This window comes from Cynoglossus semilaevis, chromosome 18 (genome assembly GCF_000523025.1).
Source record: "Cynoglossus semilaevis isolate Cse_v1.0 chromosome 18, Cse_v1.0, whole genome shotgun sequence".
NCBI lineage: Eukaryota > Metazoa > Chordata > Actinopteri > Pleuronectiformes > Cynoglossidae > Cynoglossus > Cynoglossus semilaevis.
The window spans coordinates 10,359,997-10,381,120 of record NC_024324.1 but is presented as its reverse complement, the minus strand read 5'-3'; the positions used below and the strand labels follow the sequence as shown (position 1 = coordinate 10,381,120).

General features: G+C 41.9%; 1 protein-coding gene across 2 annotated transcripts in view; it reads left to right on the top strand.

Moving 5' to 3' along the window:
* zbtb10 (zinc finger and BTB domain containing 10) overlaps positions 1-20,034 on the top strand; it is a 33,700-nt gene extending 13,666 nt beyond the window's left edge. The window contains exons 1-5 of one of the 2 annotated variants that reach the window (XM_008331687.3): positions 147-1,358; positions 8,063-9,092; positions 13,372-13,437; positions 15,505-15,680; positions 16,315-20,034. In XM_008331687.3, coding sequence (XP_008329909.1) covers positions 681-1,358; positions 8,063-9,092; positions 13,372-13,437; positions 15,505-15,680; positions 16,315-16,596 — 2,232 coding nt within the window. In that variant the 5' untranslated portion in view covers positions 147-680 and the 3' untranslated portion in view covers positions 16,597-20,034. Of the gene's footprint in view, positions 1-146; positions 1,359-8,062; positions 9,093-13,371; positions 13,438-15,504; positions 15,681-16,314 lie in introns of those variants that run through there. The other variant, XM_008331688.3, reaches the window with a different exon arrangement.
* Positions 20,035-21,124: the final 1,090 nt, after the last annotated feature.

Here is a 21,124-nt window from a genome sequence, read left to right as displayed (position 1 = left end):
GTGTCATACTATTATTATATTATATCATATTATAAGTATTTGATATTATAACATATAGTATATGTACATATAGTGTTATGATATGATCTCTTACGTTTTTTAAGTATATATATATATATATATAAAGTGTGTACATGTACAGTATTTGTCCTGTATGAACATATGCAGTGTGAATACATAAATGATAAATATATGTATAAACACTGTCTATACCCGCATATGATGGAATCCAGGTGTAACAAAATTAATTGTTTATCCATTGAAGTGATTCAAAGGAATACCAGGGTAAAAGGGTGCAGCCTCCAAACACTTATTATACCTCTGGCTGATGAACAGCACCCCCATCTTCCTTTAATACAGACCGTCCCCTCCCTCTGACTCCAACCCCCCCTTTCTCTGCTCGAGGTGCATTGTGGGGAGGAAAGTCGTTGCCATTCGACCTCTGCGGGGCCTGCGCGGACGCACTGAGAACCCTGAAATTCATCAAGCCTTTAAAACCTTTATTTATTTCCGCATAACCTACACACTCTCACCGGGAGGGCCGGAGCGGTGAAAAGACACGACGACGCCTCATCTCTTACGGGAAACATCGTTTTGCACAGACGTTATTATTATTTGTTGTTGCCGTAAAGAGGGGATACTGTTGAGAAAGTGAAGATTGTCATAGATATTACAGAAAAATGTCCGGTGAGAGAAACCGCAGGTCGTTGGCTTTCCGGGGAGGCGGATTAGCTGGGTTAACGGGCTCCAGCAGTGGCATCGGCGGGGGAAACTGTAACAGCTGGGAGGCCCCGGCCTGTCAAGATCGACATTTTAACGGGAACAGACAGGATCAGGAGGAAGACCGGGATCTCGGAGCGAAAGGACCGTCGCGCAGGAGAGTTATGGGCGCTGGATCTGTCAGCGACAGCACGGAACCTGAAGCGGAGGAAGAAGAGGACCCGGAAGGGGGCAGCTGGGCAGCAGGGGACGGCGACAATCGCGTCGGCTCGGTGGAAGCACAGGAGGAGGACGGTTCCAGGGAGGGGAACAGCAGGAGCTGGGCGACAGGGAACGGTCTCAGCAACGCTGACGCGCAGGAGTCTGGTAGCGGAGACACGGGATCCAGGAAATCTGGAGTAGAGATGAGACCACAGACGTTGCTTCAGAAACACTCGCTCTTCCACGCGTCGTGGTTGCAAGAATTTCCGTGGCTTAAATTTTGCCAGGAGACGGGACTCATGTCCTGCTCCTGGTGTCACAACATTGCCACTAAAAACAGCGACGAGCTGGTGAAAGGCAGCCGGAACTACAAGCGGGCCTTGCTGCTGAGACATCACCTGTCCTCTGAGCACGGCAGGAATGACCCCACCAAACAGGTAACGTCCGGCACTCCTGTCATTCTCGTCACTTTTAACAGTGTCTGTCACCCAGTGTCCCGGTTCTTATTTTGTTATGTGGCCTATAGTTTCAATTTACACAACTTTAAAACAACATTGAAAGGGGAAACTTGGCTATTATTATACTGCTTTACAGTCCCTGCTCCTGGCTAATTAGCTTCAGCCTGCTAACCCGAGCTATCGACTAGCCGGTGCTAAGTAGCCTCTTCTAGACCTAAGTAGAAAAGAAGAAGAGAAGTGACAGGAATGGAAAGCCCCTAAGCACGGCTAAAGTCGACTAAGTAAGTTAATAGCAACACCACAACGCGAACTCAGCCACCATTTAATGTGACTACTCTTTAGTTTTTCTTTCTGTTTTTTATTATATTTAAAAGCTTTTCTACAACAGACCAAGAAAGGTTAGCTTTAAGGGCTATGGTTATACAGGGTGGCCTTGGTGACAGTTTTTAAAGAAAAGGATTGTGCCACCAGCAGCTCTGTTGCAAGACTGACAGTGCTCTGGTAGAAATAACACTTTGTTTTTTATATACAGTATAACATATTTCCTGTCCCACGGACTCACCTCAAAAATTTAAGTTTTTCTTTTGTAAAATATAGCCATGAAGTCATGAAATATTGAAAAGTAAGTCTGAAAGTCTATTGTGTGGAGTTGATGAAATTGTAATGAGAGTGAATATTCCCAGCATTATAGTGGATAAATAAGCTGCCAATCACATTCTGTGACCGCTTATTTTTTTTCTGACTGGAATTTCTATAATTTTCTGTTATCTGATTATAATAATAATATCTGATATCTAATATCTGATTTTGTTTGTGAATATAGGATTGTAAGGATTATGAAAACTGATTGAATATATTGAGTAATATCCTCATATCGTTAAAAACTGACAAGATGTGATCTGGCTAATAGTGCATTATAAAGCTGTCACTGTTGAAGATCATTGGCAGTTGTAGGGTTAGTAGAGCATTTGGTTATGCCTGCTCCACCTTTTATCCGTCTGTGACTAGTGATGTCTTCTGATAGTGGTTAGGTCATCTGACCAGGCATCTAAAATGTGTTTGCACACACCAGGTAGGTAACCTGCTAATATGTTACACCTGCCATTACTACTGTCCTTCCAGAGGCTAGTTTCAATCAAGGGATGGATTGCATATCACGAATGGCTGTTAATAATTCCAACTGCCTAAAAAAAGTCATTAACACGTAATGAACATTAGCGGAGGCTTGGAGCACTTTATTAGATGCTCACTGTGTACAGCAAGTCCTTTTGTTGTGTCAGCAGCTGCTTTGATTACTAGCTTGCTAAAGGTCATACAATGGCAAAGGCTTGACCCTAACAGCCTTTGGGGAACCGCACCCCTTCCCAACCCCCCCGACTCCGGCCTCCGGCCTCCTCATTCTCTTCTGCCTCTGCTTCGAGTCCCGTGTGACCTCTGGTGCATTTCTTCCTCCTCCACCTCCTCCCTCCTTTGGGGAGCTAAATTAGAGGCATTGTGCGAGAATGACCCCCCAAAATCCATACATGGTGTCACTTGCGGGGGCTGGACAAGAAGAGCAGAGTAAATCACGTTGCCTCAAGACTGACAGCTTGCTGGCCCACAGGCTATGTAATCCTTTGAATAGGTTGAAGTGGGAGAAATGGATGGTAGTAAATAGAATTGACATGGCATCACCTGATCCTGAATGCTGTGTATCATTCAGGTATTGTGCTCCAGTGTCATGCCTTCAGGGCACACAGAACGAGTACTGTAAGTGTAAACTTGGGCAAAAATGGTTAGCTGAGTAATCTGTCAACTTAATACTTTTATTAATATCTAATAGTTTTGATCTTTTCTTTTGTAATGTTGTCTTGATGTTTTCATGCTTTATACACCATGTTAAAACTTAAACCTAAATGTCCTAAAAATCACACACACACATACATTTCTCCCATCATTTCTAAATAATAAAAATGAGTTACTTGCCGTTCTTTACAGATTTTTGTACATGTACACATACATTTCCACATTTGGCCTCATATCCTGACAACGGTCTGAGCTGTCAGTGGCCTCAAGTGTGTGGTTTCCATTTGACTAATTTGAGAGGGAAGAGGATTGCACTACTACATTAGTTCCTTTCTTTGTACACGCAATCACTAATCACAATGACTTAAAGTGATCTGCTAACTTGTGCACATCTCTAATTGAGAAGGAGCGCAGGGCTGGTGGATTAGGGGCTTGGTGTGGGTTTTACCTAGCAACACAGAGCTTGTACAGTGTAACCGGAGGTTACTCAGGCCATTTTGTTTCTGTGTTGGGTAGAGTGACAAGGTTCCATGTATAACTGGAATAGATTTAATTCTGCGTGCTAGTGGCTGATTGTTGTTCTGTTGCCTTAATTCTATATTCCTGAGAGTGAATGTCTGGGACTGCTCTTTAGATTCAACTCTAATTTTCTTCATATACGTTGTGCAGCAGTCATAACGAGCAACAGAGCCTAGACTGCATTGTAAGCACTACATTAAAGGGCAATTACAGCATTAGGAGCCAAGGTCTTGTTCTATTCACCCATTCCTGACATTAGTCAGGCCTCTGCTGCATTCGTTAAAGCTAACTCGATTAGCCCCAGCACACCAGGGGCAGCTGTGTTAAATGTGGGTCTCCTTGGAGAAGGAGGTCGTTGTGCTCAATTCTCTAGATCTCGTCTTGTGCTCAGATTGAGTCTAAGAAGATGGGTTATTTAAAAAATCTGAATGTTTGGTGGGGTACCTTATCATAAACTTACAATTATAGTGGAGAAATGACCCAGTAGTTGGCAGTGTAGGCGCTCAAAAATAAAAATAATAAAACATAAAGAAAGGTGTAAGAGATTAGCTTAAATTAGCTTCAGGACACAGGACGTGACTGTCGTATATGTGTCAACATTTATTTTGCCACAACATTGTTGGAAGTGTACTGCTTTGCAGAAGTGCAGGTGGCTCAGGTTACAGTACTTTCTTAATTAAAATGCTTTATGGAAGTGAGAAAGGGTTTGTCTTGGTGAAGTCATAGAGAAGCAAGTTTCAGTTTTGGTTCTCCACCAGTCTTGCTCACTTTTTACATAATTGTGTGTGCTGGAGGTTTAACCGACAGAATGTTTTACCTTCATGACATGTCAGTCCTAAGTGGTTTTTTGATAAGATAACAGACCACTTTGTTTCCCAGGAGGGACGTTCAGGTACACAGGGGTTATTCAAGGCATTTTCACCCCTGTTTCAGTGAAGACAAACACCATTCTTATTGTTAAGTGCGTGTCTCCCTGTCTAGGAAAGGAGATACGCCCAGCTTGGTCTGGTGTCTGCCAGATAGATGGGATGTTTATTGGGGGCCACGGGTCAAGGGAATGGGGTGTGGTGGAGCCAGAGGGGGAATTCTTCTTGTTGAATCCATCAGCGGCTCTACCCTCCCCTTTTTTCTCCGTCTTGTCTCTCCCCCTCTTCTATTAAGGCATTGTTGGGTGACCGGGAGACACTTGATGCAGCCCTCCCACACCTTGGGCCAAACGCACACAGCAGTATTGTTCTATGATCCACGGAAAGACGGGTTGGGTAAACGAGGAGGGAGGATTGAGGGAAGGATACAGTAGATATGGGGAGTTTGGGGAGGACCGGCGTAGATTGCCTCAGGGCTGGGCTGGCCATGGGACTGGATTAATGCTGGATAGGGACAACCGAGGGAGGGGATGGAGGCAAATGTGTGTGTAAAAGGTAAACAAAACTGGCTCCAGTGGGTCATTATGTTGCATGGGTACAGTGGTATATCACATGATCTGTTAGAGGTGTGTCTGCGTGTTTGTCATGATCTGCTGGCCTTGGGGCCCTGTGGTTTGTTTGGGTTTGTGGTTAGTATTTGTTTAAGGGTTCTTTTCTTCAAGATGAAGCAAATTTAGGCAGTGTGGTCTGCTCACAGCAAGGTTGAATCCATGACGTGCTTGGTTTAATGAATTCACCTGTAAATCACATCTACTTCTGCCACTAGCCATAGCCTTTGAGGCAATGGTTTATAAAGCTGCTTCTGCAGCTGTTCCCCTCCCACCTCCTAACCATCTCTGGCTAAAATAATAATAAAAAAAAAACCTAGCCACGTCATTACCAGGGGGAGGTTGATATGGTCCCCACATTCCCTGTTGGCTCTGGCTGGTGTTTGCCTCCAGCATCTGCTGTGCAGGGTTGGTCTGCTGGTTTTTAAACTCCCACCTCACACGTGGCACATCTGGAGAAAGGATGATGCTGCTGCAGCTGATGATGATGATGATGATGATGATGATGATGATGATGAGGCCAGTGTGGAGCAACTTATCCAGTACCAGGCTGTCCTAACCTGACTCCACTAACCTGACACACAGAGCTACCAGGCAGAGTGTTACCTCTCTGGCTTGTTGCCTTGCTATGTGTATAATGAATAAAACCTGTGGGGAGTTGCAGACCTTGGGCTTGAATGGCTAGGTATTAAATATGATAAAATGTACAAACGTTCTTAGATGAGAAGTATAAGAATGTTGGTGTATTATGGTTTCCCTTAACACAGCCGTCTGCTGAGGCAAGGTGCCAACTTAAATTTAGTTTTAAGCTTTGTAAAAAAAAAAAAGAAAAAGAAAAAAGCTTGCTAGTCACCATCCTTACAAAGTAAGAGAATAAGAGACAAAGCCAAAAAAAACAAAAAAACAACAACCATCCCACTCATGCTGTCGTGACTGCACTCCTGCTCTTCAACACTCGACGTGATGAGCGTTCTTTCCTGGACGCTTTGATGTGCATATCATGAAATATTTTTTTCAGCCTCATCTTCATCCTCTCGGCCTCACCCACATATAGACGGGCTACTTTCTATGCTTACGAGTGGGAGCTGCTGTGTAATAAGAGAGTGAGTGCTGAGCTCTTTCACAAAGACCCACAGTGAGTGGACAATGAGCCTCAGGGAGAACACGGGCCATTGTGAAGGCTAAAATGGGGTGACCCATCTCCTCTCTCTCCCGTGCTGACGTTTCGTGCCCCTTCGCTCTACATTTTCTCCTCCACCCATTTTCTGAAGGCTTGAGATCTCACTCTCTCAATCCCTTGGCTCATTGTCTTTTTTGTTTGCCTCATCAAGCTTTCCTTTAACCTACTTTTGTCTGCCTTTTTCTACTTTACCCTCACTTCATCTTTTAATATTTCCTGTTTTGCTCCATGTATTATTTTCTTTGGCCTGACAAGCTCAAGCACTTTGGCCTTTTCCATATCTCCCCCCATTCTATCATTCATTTCATCCAATCTATCTTCATCTCCGTCTCATTCGGGCTTTCACTTTATCCTCCTCTTTTCCCCTCCAGCTGTGGAAGAGGATGATAAGCCCCCCCATCCCAGTCTACCCTGTGTGCCCTGGCTGCTCTGGACAAGAGCTGCTGTGTGGAGGGAGTAGGGAAGGAGGAGGCAGGGTGGGGACCTCAGAGAAATGGAGTTAATCTGAATTACTCCAGCTGAAACCCCAGCTGTGTATGTGTGCATGTAGGCAGCTTGGTCTGTGTGCGTGTGTGCGTGTGGGGGCAAAAATGCAGAGCTGAAGCAATGTGAATTATTCTGGATTAGGACATCTGTTGTGCGATTGTAAAATGAGGCAGAGCCTCTTTGTGTGCTCTGGGTTAAAACACTACATTATATGCTGCTACTGAGTCTACCTTTTTTTTGACAGAAAAGGTTGTACATTTTGTCCAAGCTTTGTGGTTCCATGTCTCCATATGTGTCTGTGTGTATTCACTCCATTTGTTTCTGCTTTGTACCAGGCTGGCTGTTTTCCCATGTTAAGGGGAGCAGAAGGAGGAGTGGGGCTGTTACAGGGTAGATCTATGCTTCTGCCAATTCCCCTCCCTTCCTACAGTCAGGTTGAGCCCAGCTCTGGACACTGGTCCGCCCTCCTCCAGGCCTAACTAAAGATATTTTTAATCTAAGTAACACAGTGGAACCTTTAGCTGTATGGAAGTTCAAAATGGTAAAATGATTTAAGCTTTCCAGAATACCTTTGAAGCTTTCAATAAATATGCAGTGAACCTGAAGGCTGTGTTACACAGGTGGGGCACTCTCTGTGAAATGGGCTGTAGTGTACAGGTTTGAGCTCAACACAAACCACAGTGAGAACACAAAGTAGGAAAAAGTCTCACTTAATAAAAGAATATTTTAACTATTACAATCCAACACAGCTAGTTGAGCATTTACGTCAGTACTGCTTTTCACGTGGAAATACTATCTCCTGTATTTCAGTAAAGAGTGTGACTTAAACTAAGCTGTATTTCCTTATTGCAATAAACAAATGAACACTCACACGCACATAATTCCCTAACGAGGCAATTCCTGGTAATAATCTAACTGTGAAGTGAAATCTGGTTTTGACGAACTGTATGTCAAGTCCCAATCCAATTAGAAAGTTGAACTGATCACATGTGAATAAACTATAATAACAGGAAACATTATGATTACAGGACTGTGTGATTTTGCTTACCTTATAGTAATACTGTTTTGGTTTCACCCCACACAGCTTCTAGCAAAATCCTGTCTGACCAGTTCAACCCCTAGGGCCACCTCTTTAGCGTTTGTGCATGTACGGGTATTCGTGTGTGTTTTCGTGCTACTACAGCCTGAGTATGCAAAGTTTGTAACACTGCTTGTCTTTCTCTATTTTTGTTGTTGAAGGAGACAATGAGGCCCTCAGAGAACGCCAGTCCCTCCACTAACTCCTCAGAAGAAGATTATCGCAACAAACCCAACGAGAACTCCTACTGTTACCAGCTCCTCCAGGAGCTGGACAAGCAACGCAAAAATGGAATCCTCTGTGATGTCAACATAGTTGTTTCCGGCCAGGTTTTCCGTGCACATAAGAACATCCTGGTTGCAGGAAGTCGCTACTTTAAAACCCTCTACTGTCTGACCAAAAGTGAGGCCCAGGACCAGGCTACTGTCACACACCTAGATGTTGCTGCTGTGCAGGGCTTCTCTGTCATTCTTGACTTTCTCTACTCGGGGAATCTGCTGCTTACAAGCCAAAATGCCATTGAGGTGATGTCTGTTGCCAGTTACCTTCAGATGACAGAGGTAGTTCAGTGGTGTAGGGCTTTCATTAAGGATGCCTTGAATATCAGCAGCAAGCAGGAGGCTCCAGATTCAGTAGTGGTAGATTACAACAAACGACAGACGGTAGCCAAAGAGGGACACAGAAGGCTGGACCGGAAGCCAAGCAACTTCTGGGCCACGAGCATCCTGTCGAAGCTGTCCATCCAGGCCAGCAGCAACCAAGGAAAAGAAGTGGTGGACGATAATGAAAACGGCAGGGTGAAGGAGGAGCACAGCGACATTGAGGTGACAGTGGTCGGAAGCGAGGGCTGTGCCCTGGTGACCCCCGGATCCTCGGGTAGCTGGACCCAAAACAACGACAATTCGTCCGATTCAGCAGAGACCAATGAAACACAGGCGGCGAGCGACCAGGCGCAGGTTTTCGTCTGGAACGAGCCTCCTGAAGGTGGTGCTGCTGCAGCACCTGCGGCAATAAAGCGAGAGGCACCAGACGCTGCCGCCGGTAGCGGGCGGAGGAAAAAACAGGCAACCACTAGGCGTTTTGTCTACAACTTCCCACCAGAGCCTGAGGAGGGATTTGATGAGGGGATGTTCGTTCAACCTTCAGCTTCCTACCCAAGAGAGGACTTTTCCTCCCTCTCTGAAAATGCTGGTAAGTGACACATTTACACTAAAAACATTTTCTCTCCGATTAAAAAGTTTTAAAGTTTGAGCGTCACTGACTGATTGTTGCTACCAAACCTGTGTAGCCTGAAAATGAAGGAAGATTATTATTTTATTTTCCTTGGATAGAGGTTTTGATCTTTTCTCTCTACTCAAGGTTTTTAAATGGCTCTAACGTAACAGTTTAGTTGTGTTTAACCAGAAATGTCATACCAATGTTTCCAGGCCCAGTCCTTCATCAGAGTCAAATCACTTTTAGTTAAGCATGTGAATAGCCTGTAGTGCAGCAGGCTTTACAATGTGATCCTGGTCAAAGTGCAGCACTATTAAGAGGAGCGGTGCAGTATAACTCTGAATGTGATACTCTGCACAGACAATAAAAAGCAAGAGGAAAAGACTGAAACAGCTACAAATAGTATATTAGACAATACATAAACAAGACGTGTTTTTTTAAACATATTTACATCAATATCATATCGACTACTTGTGTGAGAACTTAATACAAATTCTCCCCCACAAAAAATGCAGTCCAAAGTGCAGTTCAGCTGCTGGCCAGCAGTGGTGATTGGCTCTAAATAACTTTGGCTCCCTAAACCATGCAATGAAAAAATCCACCATCTTTCCCATGAAATATTCAGACAGTACATTCTTCAAATAGATCATATTATGGTATTTCTTAAAAATAAAAGTCTGTCACTCTTCTAATGGTTCGTCTGAACTATATCCCAGAGCAAACCTTCACTTGAGTGGTTTTAAAACTGTTCTGTTCTTCCTGGGCAAAGGCACTGCCCCTGCCATTGAATGAATAATCTGTCATCACAACTAATTGCAGTTCAGTGGTGAAATGGCAAACTGTGGTCGCCTGCAGTAGAAAACACCCGGACAATCAATCAAACTATTGATCACAGTGGCAAACGTATCTGTTTCATGCTTTTAATCAACATCCTGCTGCTGCACCAACAGTGTGGATGTTTGCTCAACAAGCTGTTAAACAGTGACTCACTCCACTCTGAGCCATGAGCTCTGCACATCACTCCAGATCAGGTGGATGTGGGGGGTTGTGAGGTACACCCACCTGCAGAGAGAAGTCGTAGAACACCAGTGTTTTTTACTCTGAGAATATTTCCATAGATGTACTTTGACTTTAATTGATTTCAAAATGGCAGCAAACATAAAATGATGTTTCCTGTAGACCATGGCCTGCTTTTACTGACCAGTTTATATAATACTATATGAGTTGTTTTTTAATCATTGTATATTGATTAGAAAACAATACCCTGTCTGTTTTGTCTCCTGCCCCACTGTAGCTGACTGCACTACAACAAACAAACAAACAATAGTCAGTGGTTAGACTTTTTAAAATTTATATTCATTCCATTAATGGCCATACACAACTGTTATACATAAATAGACATCAATTATAGTTGCTCTCTCCCTCTCTCTGTCTTTCTCACTCACGCTCTGACTCCCTCCCAACGCCTTTTTCTTTCTTTCTCTTTAGTGATTTTATCTGTGGCATTCGATTATCTGATGTACATTGAATGTGGAAATACTGGTGTTATCACTGCTTGGCCTTCACTCCTTCTTACCTGATGGAACCTTCACTCTTCCAATCTTCCATATTTTGACTTTGTACACTCAGAATCCTTTCTCTTTGTATCTTTAATCCACCCACCGCTCTATCCATGCTGTCCACGTGCAGTGCAGCGCTCATTCTAATCTCTCCCTCTCTTTCTCTCAGCTGCAGCCCGCTCCTTCTGTTGGCTGCATTAAGCGCAGCACTTTGTGCAACCATAATGATATCACGTATCAAGCAGAGTGGTATGGACGAGGATGCAGGCGATGTGTGAGGTTGAACACACACAAACTTTATTTGTGTGTGAGAAAGAGTGAGGTGGGAGGGAGGGAAGGCAGGCAGGAGGAAGAGGGAGAGAAGTCCTCCCTAATGCAGGCTAATGAAGAATGCGGGGGGAAACATTTCTTCTCCCAGGCCTCCCCCTAAATGCACTCCAATGCTCTTAGTGCCTCCAACTCCTCCTAGTGTTCTTTTTAATGTGTTCACAAAGTGATATTGAGTGTTGTAGCAGCATGGACAGAAACTGACTGGAAGACCAAGGCTGTCTTCATGTCCAACCGTCTCCTCTTCATCAGAGGTTGATTGGTCCATAATGTTACCTCTTGCTTTAACTATCACTAAAAGTGATATTTACTCATAAATACATAATCTGCTGAGATTTCCTCAGAAATCACTGGCCAGAAGACAGAAGTCAAATCACCGATCACTGTCTTCAGTAAAACTAGACATGAGAAAGATGTTTCCTAACATGTGGTGTGTCCAGAGAGTCCAAAATGTGCAACAAATTATCCCTGATGCTCTTTGATGTTCCCGGAGCCTGTGATCTCCGACCCATTTTTTTATAAGATACAGGGAAACCATTTAGAAGAAGCATTTTAAAATTTCATTTCTGCGTAACATCGCTACGTAGACAAACCTTTTTCTTCGGTTGGTTTTGAAAGATGAGGAGTGTTACTTTTTAAGTTGTTATATAAGTGAGGGCTGCTGTATAATACAACATATCTGCCTTATTTAGAAAGACACAGGAGTCCAAGTCAAGAGTACAGGGACCAAACCTTGAGTCAGACAGACAAAATAGCTCAAAAGGATTTGCAACTCCATTAACCTCACCTTACCATCATGCTGCTGCAAATGGTGTTTCTGTGTCCTAAAAAGGTCGTAACAATGTTTGGACTGATCTTCATCCAAGATGAAAACACACAGTCGCAGCATAAAAGATATTTAATGCACCTAAATTAATCCTGCCCTTGGTGGATTATCAGTTTATCCTGTTAACATACACTATATACAGTCACTGAGGAGAAAGAAGGGCTTTAACGTTTTACTTCCAAACTTTTGTTTCTCAGTATTGTCATACATGTCTTTGTCTCGTGTCTCCTACGACACGGTGTTTCTTATTTAATATTATGAGCATTTCAACCTTTGTGACCTTTTGAAGCCTATCGTATCACCCAAAACTGCCACACTGCAAAGATGGACTTGGCATTGTGGGTAATGTGTTATTGTGTTATTTTTGGGAGAAACTGATGAAAACATCCATCCCTGCTATCAACCAGTCACTCTCTGTGATTGTGTTCTGGGTCTTTTCCACAGAGTTCTGTGGATTTATCAAAAGAATGAAGCCAAACAACAGACTCCTGGCTCTACTGACCCAGCGTGTGCCACAATGACCTGCTTTTTGTCGTCTCCTATTGAAAAGGTTGGGGTGCATTTTTAAAGGGAAGGTTCAGACGATAGAGGTCAAGTGTCAAGGAGTTCAAGTCCTTTAAACAGCATGAAATGGCAACTGCCACATTTGCATTGCATAATACCATTAGCCCCCTCCCTACCTCCTGACCCCCAAACAATTACAAAAAGGAGGATTTGACCCTGTTATAACTTGGCTCGTGTGAGCCTTCATGTTTCCAGTTATGTGTGGCATTTCAGAGAGTTCACCAGCATTTCTGATAAGAGGATTCGTGCATGTTGAAATGAAACTCTCTCGCTGCGTTTCAAGGCTGTGTGCTTTTAAAAGCCTGAGCCCACAGCCAACATTCACCCGTGGCCTGTAAATTCTTGAGTCTTTTCCAAACAACTCTGCTGGATTGTTTAAGGGGCGGGTGCTGCACGCAGTCAGAACAGGTGAAATGCATTTGCATACACGCTGGTCCAGGGTTAAAGTGATCACACACAAAAAACCCCCACACCCACCACCAGCTCCTGCGAGGTGCAAAGCCGCCAGGGGCCGTCCCCCTCCTTCTCTAATCCACTCTAATGCACCGGGGCTGTCCTCACTATTCCAAATATTGACCCAGGGAGAATAGACACGCACACACTCACAGGGGCGTGTCTTTAATGGATCCTAAGCGCGGATGCTGAAGGAACCAGGCGCAAACAAACACAGGTGCTCACACACAAGTGCTTACAAAAGGTAAGTCGAGCTGCAGTGAGGACCCGACTCACTGCTGTTCTCTAACGAAGCCCCTCCTCCACCGCTGGAGCCTGGGTTGGACTATTGGTCTGTTGCTGTGGCCTGGGGATGGGACTGCTTTACATATAGTAGGGATGTGTTTTATGTACGCTGTTAACTGAAACTCCTATTGTTCCTCGGGGAAGGTGGTTAGTTTTGTACACACAAGGCATTGAAAGGCATTGCACCCCCCCCTTACAGATGATAAACCACCTCTCATGTCTCCCTCTCCCTTCCCCCCAGAGTTGGCCAATCAGATCCAGTACAGCATCATTCGAGACCTACAGCAAGGGGAGTCCTGGGAGAATGGTAAGACCCTCTACTCTCACTGTAAGAAGGTTATTACATTCAACTCAGACTGCTGCACTTCTAAAATCTTTTGCTACATTAGTGGCTGATTGACTACATTTAATTTTGTTCTCTGTCAGTTGTGTTTCCAGTATCTGTAGGTGTCTTAAAACTGCAGCACTTTCTGATTTGGACTTGTGTCACAGTACTTTAAACCATGTCCAGAAGAAAACAAACAAAAAAACCTTGATTACTAGTAACCTCTAGACCCAGCAAAAAAAAAAACGTAGTTAAAGTTAAACCAACAGCTAGTCACCCAGTAATTCGTGACTGTTCACGTCTGTGCTGATGTTTTGACAGGACAGAAGTCCTTTCACTCATGTGGATGGAGATTGTTTTTCATTCAGAAGCATCTGAACTTTGTTTTCATTCCAAACAAAAACAGTGCTACACATTTAGCCTTAGCTATCACACTCCCACAAGGTGCTCTTTGACACACACACACACACACATTCTTTTCTTCCTCACAAACATATGCAGAGTGAATACACAGGTGACCTGCTTCTTATCATCCCCTCTTCCCCCCCTAACAACCTACCCTGACAACGCCTTTGTTGTGTTACTCCCCAGCTCAAACAAAAGCCCCCGTCACCTCACTCTCCCTCCCTCTGCACAGTGAAGACTCCCAGCTCCATTTGGAGCCTCTTCAAAATCAATAGGTTGCTTATTTATTTTTCAACCGGTTCTCTGTAGCTCTCCAGTCTCAATATCCCATGAGGGACAATGAAGACGGTGCTTGTGTAAAGATGTTTTCATCTGTTTCTTTTACAAACATTGAACACACAGTAATGGGACAGCTTCTCAATGACTACAATACAGAAACACACTATTATTGTACTGTATCCTGACGCTCCTGGTCACCTCATTGTTATTCTTCTGCACAGTGAAGATTAAAGTCTGTTTTATAGATGATTATAAAGGTAGGGAAACTAAAATAGAATGTTTATACAGTAGAACACGTTAAGAACATGTTAGGTCTGTAGACGTGGGGCTCAGGTGACGGACAACTATCACCAAAGAAAACATTTTTAGGAAAGTGGGAGTTTCCCCTCCACCACTGATAGATGAGCAATAATAATAATAAAAAAACAGAAGGACAAGGAAACTGATATCACAGGGTGAAGAGACAAGCAGAGGCCTGCAGTGTTTTGTTTTGTTTTTTTTGTTTTTTTTACACAAGCTTTAGGCAAAAGTGAAGCCTTGTCCACTTTAATTTGCAGCTAATACAAAAGAGTCTGTAGGTGTCTCAGTGATTCAGTCTGATTACTCACTGGACTCCAGTCAAGACATGTAGGGAGTAGAAAATCTGGACTAGATGTTCACTGTTTATGGCTTCTCCTCCTATTCACACTGTTTTAGCACTGCCTCATGGGGTCGGTCCACTGACTGCTAATAAACACCTGTCATTAACGGCACTCAAACAACTCACTGCCATTAGGAGTTCACATGAAAGACGCTGGGATGAGGTTCTACAGACATCAGATTGATCTTAGCATGAAAAGCTGATCGATGAAGTCACAATAAAGGTAGCCTCAGCGTAGATATGCTAATAGCAGATATTTACCATTTGAGGATTAATTTAAAGAAACGTAAATGTTTGGTCTGGACCACCGTAAAAGTCCTCTGATCAATACCGAACCTTAACTAAAAATGAAAGGTTCCAGGTACCTGTACTGGACAACACTGTTGTTTAACCTGATGTACATTACTACTAATAAGTCTGTTTCTGTCCCTGATATTACCATGGTGACACTGCCATCATGTTAATGAAGCTGCCAACAGGCGCCCAGTTACCTAGCAACAGTTGACAAGCCTGCATTGTGTGAATGACATGGTTGCCATAGTGATGGTTTTTGGAGATATAAAAGCTTCACACTGTTCATTATGGCAGAGAAACATCAAACTTAATGTTCTTACCCGTCTTCAACCTACACATTTAAAACCTGGATTTTAGGGTTTTTTGTGCTGCTTAGTCTGTGACTCTGACGTTTTGCTGCATGTCTGTGCTTCTTCTTTGTCTCTAATCAGGTGAGTCCTCACACCTCGCCCTCAATAAGCTCAAGTGCCCGCACTGTAACTACATCGCCAAACACCGGCGCACACTCAAGAGGCACCTGATCATCCACTCGGGCGTGCGCTCGTTCAGCTGCGACATCTGTGGAAAGCTGTTCACCCGCCGCGAGCACGTAAAGAGACATTCCCTGGTGAGGTCACCTGTGTCATCGTTCACAGTGTTTTTCTGGTTCACCTTGTTGATGTAACAACATTATTTGTGCATTAAAAATAGAACAATCTCCTTTAAAAATACACTCCAACATGTCATCCTCCAGAGTCATTTGAATTCTTACTGTATTCAGTTAAGAGTCATAACAGGAGCAAGAACTCACTCAAGTAAGTAGAAACAAGTAGTATAATCTGGACACCAGTCCATCACAGAACCACAATCAGAGACAAACAGTAACATTAAAGCTTTAAAACCTCTCCAAGTCTTGGTACTCCGGGAGGAGACTGGATGATAAATACCCACACATGGAAAGACATGCAAATTCCAAACAGAAAGGCCGTCTGTGCAAAGCTGGGACGCACACTGGTGACCATCCCACTGAGATGCAACATTTCTTACCAACCCATTATGAAAATGTCTTTGTCAGAAGAAATATTTTTCAGACGGTTGAAACAAGACCAGGTCCTAAAGTTTCCATTGACCCAAACTTGACGAAGTGGGGACTAAAACTCACTGTCCTAGTGTTATCGGCTCAAATCCCATATTATCTAATCTGACTTCCTCTGTCTCCCACCTCTCTCTTCCTCTCTCTCTCCCTCTCCATTCCTCCACAGGTGCACAAGAAGGACAAGAAGTACAAGTGCATGGTTTGCAAGAAGATCTTCATGCTGGCCGCCAGCGTCGGCATCCGCCATGGCTCACGACGATACGGTGTGTGTGCAGATTGTGCCGACTCCCATCAGGCCACTCAGGAGGGCCTGGAAGGCATGGAGTTCCCCCGAGACGAAGACTTCGAAGGCGAGGAAGTGGAAGACCTGGAGGGGGAGGAGCCTACCGACAATGACCAATCAAATTGGGGTGAGGGCAACACTGGTGGTGCCCCGGACAAGGACTGAGAAGATTAACAAGCTTAAGAAACAAAGTAGAAAGTTGATGTTTAATATATATGTATACAAAAAACTAGCTGGTAAACAATCAACTCCAAAGTGCTATCAAACCTTGCGGTTACTTAATTGTGCAAGAATATGACAAAGAGATGGATAAAGCTAAAACATTGCTTTCATAGAGTGGAGACTCTTGAGATGTACAGACTTTATTAATGTTAAAATGTGTCCAACTCTGGGCCCAGAGCCCACAAGAGAAAGATTCTAATGACTAATAATATGATGAATCAGGTTTTTGGTGATGTATTTTTATTTTCTTGTTTGTTTTGGGGGAGGGGCGGGGGTTGAAATGTGGGCTGGGTGATGACGTAGTTTTTGAGCTGGGTTAGTCCAATCACCATAAAAGACAAAAAAGAGATGTTAATTATTTAATTTATGAAGAGAGGTTATTATGGTCTTATCAAATGCTAAAATTTTTGATTTTTGTCTGCAGCAGCCGACGCAGCATGGCTGCCGTTTTCTGCTCAGTCAGCGAGAGTTAAACGCTTGGTGCTTTTAGAAGAGCAGTTAACGCCCAGAGGAAGAGTTTTACGTTACTCTGTAGCCCGTGTGTAGATGCGCTAAATATTCTATTCTATTCTTTTCTCTTTTGTTTTCTTCCTACCCTGCAAAAATCTTGGAACCAAAAAATCTGTTTTGTGACTCTAATGTATTACAGCCATATTTATGACTAATTTAAGAGGGCTGTGATATGATGCCAAACAGACAGCACACCGAGATTTAGCGGGATACAAAAAAAACTACTGAATACGCTTAAGTGAAAAGAAGACAATGTGCGGTTTATGTCAGGCGAGAGGAGGAGGATTAATTTAAAATAGAAAAAAAAAAAGCGAAAGTGCAAGGGGAAGAGTTATCGCTAGCTTTATACAAATCACGGCGTCACAGTAACACTTTATTAAAAGCATTTGACTTTCACTTAAAGCTTGAATTTTTGCCAAATGATAAAACGTTTGGTGCTGTAATGCTCGTTGCAGAATACTGGACCTACAGGCTATATATGATGTTTATAATCATGAAGCTTAAACTGACTCAGTTATACATGTATGTAATCAGCTTAATCTATAGAACACTGTTGTGCTACGGCGACTATCAGGTATGCTTTGCCATTATTTTTATGCGTTTTCATGTTTTCTAATGTCAACACACCCCCACACACAGACATGCCATTTTTGTAGTACTACCGACAGTACTTGCAGTTGACATTTAAGGACCTAAGTGGAAACTAGGGCTGTCACTTTGCATCCATTATTTAACAATGTGTTCAAACGTTGTTGGTAAATGTTGACTCTTTGTTGTTGAAGTCATTTTATAGTGCAGTCCTCCAGCAGAGGGAGCCAATGGCAGTTTTGAGTCACTCTTTGCCTATTTAAATAAAGAAGACACACAGTGGACAGACTACACTGTCTGACACCAAAATTAAGGTAGAAAGAGAAGTTGATCTGAATTTGCTGTTGGTGCAGATTTGTCAGTGATTTGTGGAGTACATGCTTCCCACATGAGTCGGTGTGCATTTGAAATTAGTGTCCATTATTTTGGAAAAAAGCCATATTTTATCATGGTGCGTGGGGTTGTAGCGTTAGCATTCTATGTTGAATCTGCACATCACAGCATAGGTGTCTAAATTGGCTCGAACCTTCAGTGACATTTTACTGCCAGGACCAAGCGGTGTGAGAGTGTTTTTAAAGGCATAGTGTATCAGCCAAAATCTGTTTGAATGTTGTTAAAGAAAAGTGACAGCCCTAGTGGATAATCCCAAATCAATCTCAATATATGTTTTGTTTATATTTGGTACTAATTTATAAGGAAAATTACAGTTTATAAATATATATATATATAAAAATATATATATATATATGTATGTAGAGAATCACTTGAACGTTGGTTGTGAGGGAGAAAGTCATGACGTGTGAAGCTTTTAGTTTGAAAGGACACATTAGACGTTTTTGGTTTAATTTGATGTAAATTTATTTTATTCCTTATTTTATTTTATTTTATTTGTTAGGTCTGCCAGGTAGAAAAACACTTTGTTCCACAAAAAGTGAAGCTCTATGGCACCTCTTAGACATGCACTTACTTTTGCGTTCATGAAAAAAAAAACACATTTATTTTTTCCTTTTGTGGCTTTTCTTTTTTGCTTCCCCAAAAGCGGGTCTGAATGGAACTTTATATTAAAAAAACAACTGTTGTGTCTTTCTTCCAATGCACAACTTTTTTTATTAGACATTTTGTTTTGTTATTTAATATTATATATATATTGACTCCAAAATGCAATCAAGACTGTTAATTTCTATTTGTCCAACCAAAATTGTTGTTTCTTTTTTAATTATTGTTGAATTATAATGTATGAGAAAAGCCAGGTGAAAACTTGCTTAGTGTAGAAAAAAAATCCTTGCTCGTGTCTGTAATTGTTGAGATTTTTGAATTGTTTATATGCTACCGAATCATTCACTTTACCCTAGATGTTATTCTTTTTTCCACAGATGTTTCCTTCTTGTTTTTGTTTTTGTTTTCATTAAGCACATATTTTCTAAAGAAACACGGATTGTTTGCGGGTTAAAACCTGGGAACAGCAGTATCTGTTCATATGCAGTGGATCATGTACTGAAGTGCTAATGATACAGACAATGTGGAACTTCCCTTTACTCGTAGTGGAAGCAGATCTATTTAAAGTCAGAGATGCTCGTTCTCTTGGTGTCACTTTTATCTTCGAATCACTGTGGGAGGGGTTATATTATGGATATATATAAGTATAAATATATATATATATATGTGTGGAGACTAAATGAGAGAAATATAAATATGAAGAATATATTATTTAACTTGTAGTTTTACTTCAATGGAAAACATTGACGGGCAGCCACACACCTCCTGACGTGGCAGGTTTATTTTCCATGAACTTAAAACCTTCCGCTTCCTTTCTCTCCTCTCTGTCTCTGTTCACCCTGTGTGCTCGTTCATTACCATCCTGTTGTCTTGTTTGTTCTTTTGATACTACTTCCTGTCCTACTGATTCTACTGTAACTGATGAAAACTACGATGGATCACTTTTAAGATTTAATGCTGTATTTGTTATACGGACGAAGAGAAAACCACACAAAAACACTACAGATGTAAAAGCAGAGGTTTTTTTCTCCCCAGCTGTATTTTTTTACGCTGTTGCAAAAGGTTGTATTTTTCAACTCCTCTGGAACTTTGACAGTGATGCAAAACTGGGGCCGCACCACAGTGCCCTCCGAACACAGCGCAAATTCAGGTCACTCTTTTTACGTTTTTATCAAAGGTTTTCGAAGATGAAATGACATTCTCCTCTTTTTCTCTCTCTTTTTCTGAATTGTACTACTGTTCCTCTCTCTACTACATTTTAAAAATAAAACTTTGATATTGCTTTAACCTCTCTGTCAACTCTTTTATTTTTACTATGATATTTTTGCACAGGTAATGAGGGTTAAATTTTGCTTTTTAATGCATGGTGATGGAGGTTCCTTGAAAAATGACAGTGTTAATTAACACAAATTCAAAAATTACTGTAATGAAAGAAAGATAATTTTAATAAATAATTCACAAATATTCCAAGGATAGCCAAGAAGGCAGAAGACATTGAGAAAAAACAAAGTAAGAAAGGCAGAAGACATTGAGAAAAAACAAAAGTTTAAAGTAAGAAAAAAAACTAGCTAGTAGATAGTCTAACAGATAAACACCGTGTCAGCCAAAATGATGCTTGGAAAAAGCTACGTATTATTGGCAAATACTGTAGCAATGGCATGGAATTTAGCTATCAATCAAAAATTGCGAATGTCGCCGTCTACTGGCCATAAATAGTACAAGCGACTGCACTCTACAAGTGGCAATCTTCGTGACAGATTTAATCGCAGCAATACTTTTGAACCAGTGTTGTCATTCAGAATTATTTTATTTTTTTCAATTCAGTTTTCTACTATCAAACGATATCTACTTTAGTAATTAGCAAAGTGAGTAACATTCTAAATGTTTAGGCAAAGACATGTTATTGAGTCTGTTTGTTTATTCGAATTGAACTATGAAAATAAATTATACGCAACAGGAGTAGCTCTCAGGTATTCTTTATTTTAGAACAAATGGTTGGAGACCCCTGAGCTTAAGGATATAAATATGTAGTAAAGCAAAGATATAAGAAAGACAACATGAGCTCAAGATAGATAAATATGCTCAGTAGATATGAGAATTACATGTATCGACACACTGAAACAAAATGACTAAAATGTTATTAATAAACTTCTCTATTCTCTCTATTTATTTAAATTTGTATTTACTTGTACATTCAGATCTAGAAATTATTTTACATAAATAATTTAATGTACGTCATTTCCTCTCCGTCGTTTTCGCGCGCGTAGCAAGAGCTTTTAAATTATACCGGAAATGGTCGCTCTCATTTTTCAAACAAACATTAAGTCGTCGTCGTGTGTGGATGTTACGAGGGGAAGATAACTTGACACAAACAAAC